This window comes from Terrapene carolina, unplaced genomic scaffold (assembly GCF_002925995.2).
Source record: "Terrapene carolina triunguis isolate 2854851 unplaced genomic scaffold, T_m_triunguis-2.0 Scaffold20848, whole genome shotgun sequence".
Lineage (NCBI taxonomy): Eukaryota > Metazoa > Chordata > Testudines > Emydidae > Terrapene > Terrapene triunguis.
In genome coordinates, this window is record NW_020685199.1 from 1 (window position 1) to 1,403 (window position 1,403).

General features: G+C 64.9%; 1 protein-coding gene across 1 annotated transcript; it reads left to right on the forward strand.

Moving 5' to 3' along the window:
• Positions 1-103: 103 nt before the first annotated feature.
• Positions 104-1,350, forward strand: LOC112123124 (FYVE, RhoGEF and PH domain-containing protein 1-like; the record flags this gene model as incomplete). Its single annotated transcript, XM_024221798.1, has 4 exons — positions 104-193; positions 503-651; positions 822-978; positions 1,164-1,350. Coding segments are annotated over 4 exons (583 nt in total), but the record flags the coding sequence as incomplete, so codon positions are not given.
• Positions 1,351-1,403: the final 53 nt, after the last annotated feature.

A 1,403-nucleotide genomic window follows, 5' to 3' on the forward strand; every position in this document is an offset into this window, starting at 1 on the left:
GGGCAGGGCAGGTCTGTGTGTGTGAGGTGGGAACATGGGGGGCAGAGGCTTGGGGCAGGGGTGTATGGGGTTGATAGCTCTCTCTCCCCCTCTGCACCCCTAGCTCACAGCCCCCCAGAAAGCCTTCCACATCGCCAATGAGCTGCTTCAGACAGAAAAGGCTTACGTCGCCCGGCTGCACCTGCTGGATCAGGTACCAGGAACTGGGGGGGCTGGGAACCAGGACTCCTGGGTTCTCCCCAGCTCTGGGAGGGGAGGGGGTCTGGTGGTTAGAGCGGGGAGGCTGGGAGCCAGGACTCCTGGGTTCTCTCCCTGGATCTGGGAGGGGAGGAGGTCTAGTGGTTAGAGCGGAGGGGCTGGGAGCCAGGACTCCTGGGTTCTCTCCCGGCTCTGGGAGGGGAGGGGGCTGGTGGGTTAGGGCAGGAGTGGCTGGGAGCCCGGACTCCTGGGTTCGCTCGAGGAGGGGAGGGGGCTGGTGGTGCTCACTGGTTCCCCCCCACAGGTGTTCTGTGCCCGTCTCCTGGAGGAAGCGCGCAGCAGAAGCTCTTTCCCCGGCGACGTGGTGATGGGGATTTTCTCCAACATCTGTTCCATCTACTGTTTCCATCAGCAATTCCTGCTGCCGGAGCTGGAGAAGCGCATGCAGGAATGGTGAGCGAGCTACGGGCCGGGGGGTGAGACGTCGCCGAGATGCAGCCATCTCTGGGGTGGGGCGGCTGGGGAACCGCCGCACATAACGCCGCATGGGGGACTGACTGGCTCCGGGGAGTGGGGACTAGGACATGGGGTGCCAGCTCTGATCCCCCCCATGCCCCTCCCAGGGACAGGCACCCCCGCATCGGGGACATACTGCAGAAGCTGGCGCCGTTTCTCAAGATGTACGGGGAGTACGTTAAGAACTTCGACCGCGCCATGGAGCTTGTCAACACCTGGATGGAGCGATCCGCCCACTTCAAGCTGATCGTCCACCAGATCCAGGTGAGGAATCCGGGCTCCCAGCCCCACTGCTCTAACCCAGTGGACCCTACTCCCCTCCCAGAGCCAGGGAGAGAACCCAGGAGTCCTGGCTCCCAGCCCCCCCTGCTCTAACCCACTAGCCCCCACTTCCCTCCCGGAGCCGGGGAGGGAACCCAGGCATCCGGGCTCACAGCCCCCCTTTGCAGATGGAGGAGGCCTGTGGGAATCTCACCCTGCAGCACCACATGCTGGAACCCGTCCAGAGGATTCCCCGTTACGAGCTTCTGCTCAAGGATTATCTGCAGCGCCTGCCCCCCGGCGCCCCGGACAGCCGGGACGCAGAGAGTGAGTGGGGCGCTGGGGTGTCCTGGGGGCCTGGCTGGGGGGCTCTGTGTTTGTCAGGGGGGCATGCTGGGCTGAGGGCTCTGTGTGTGTGTCTGGGGGGC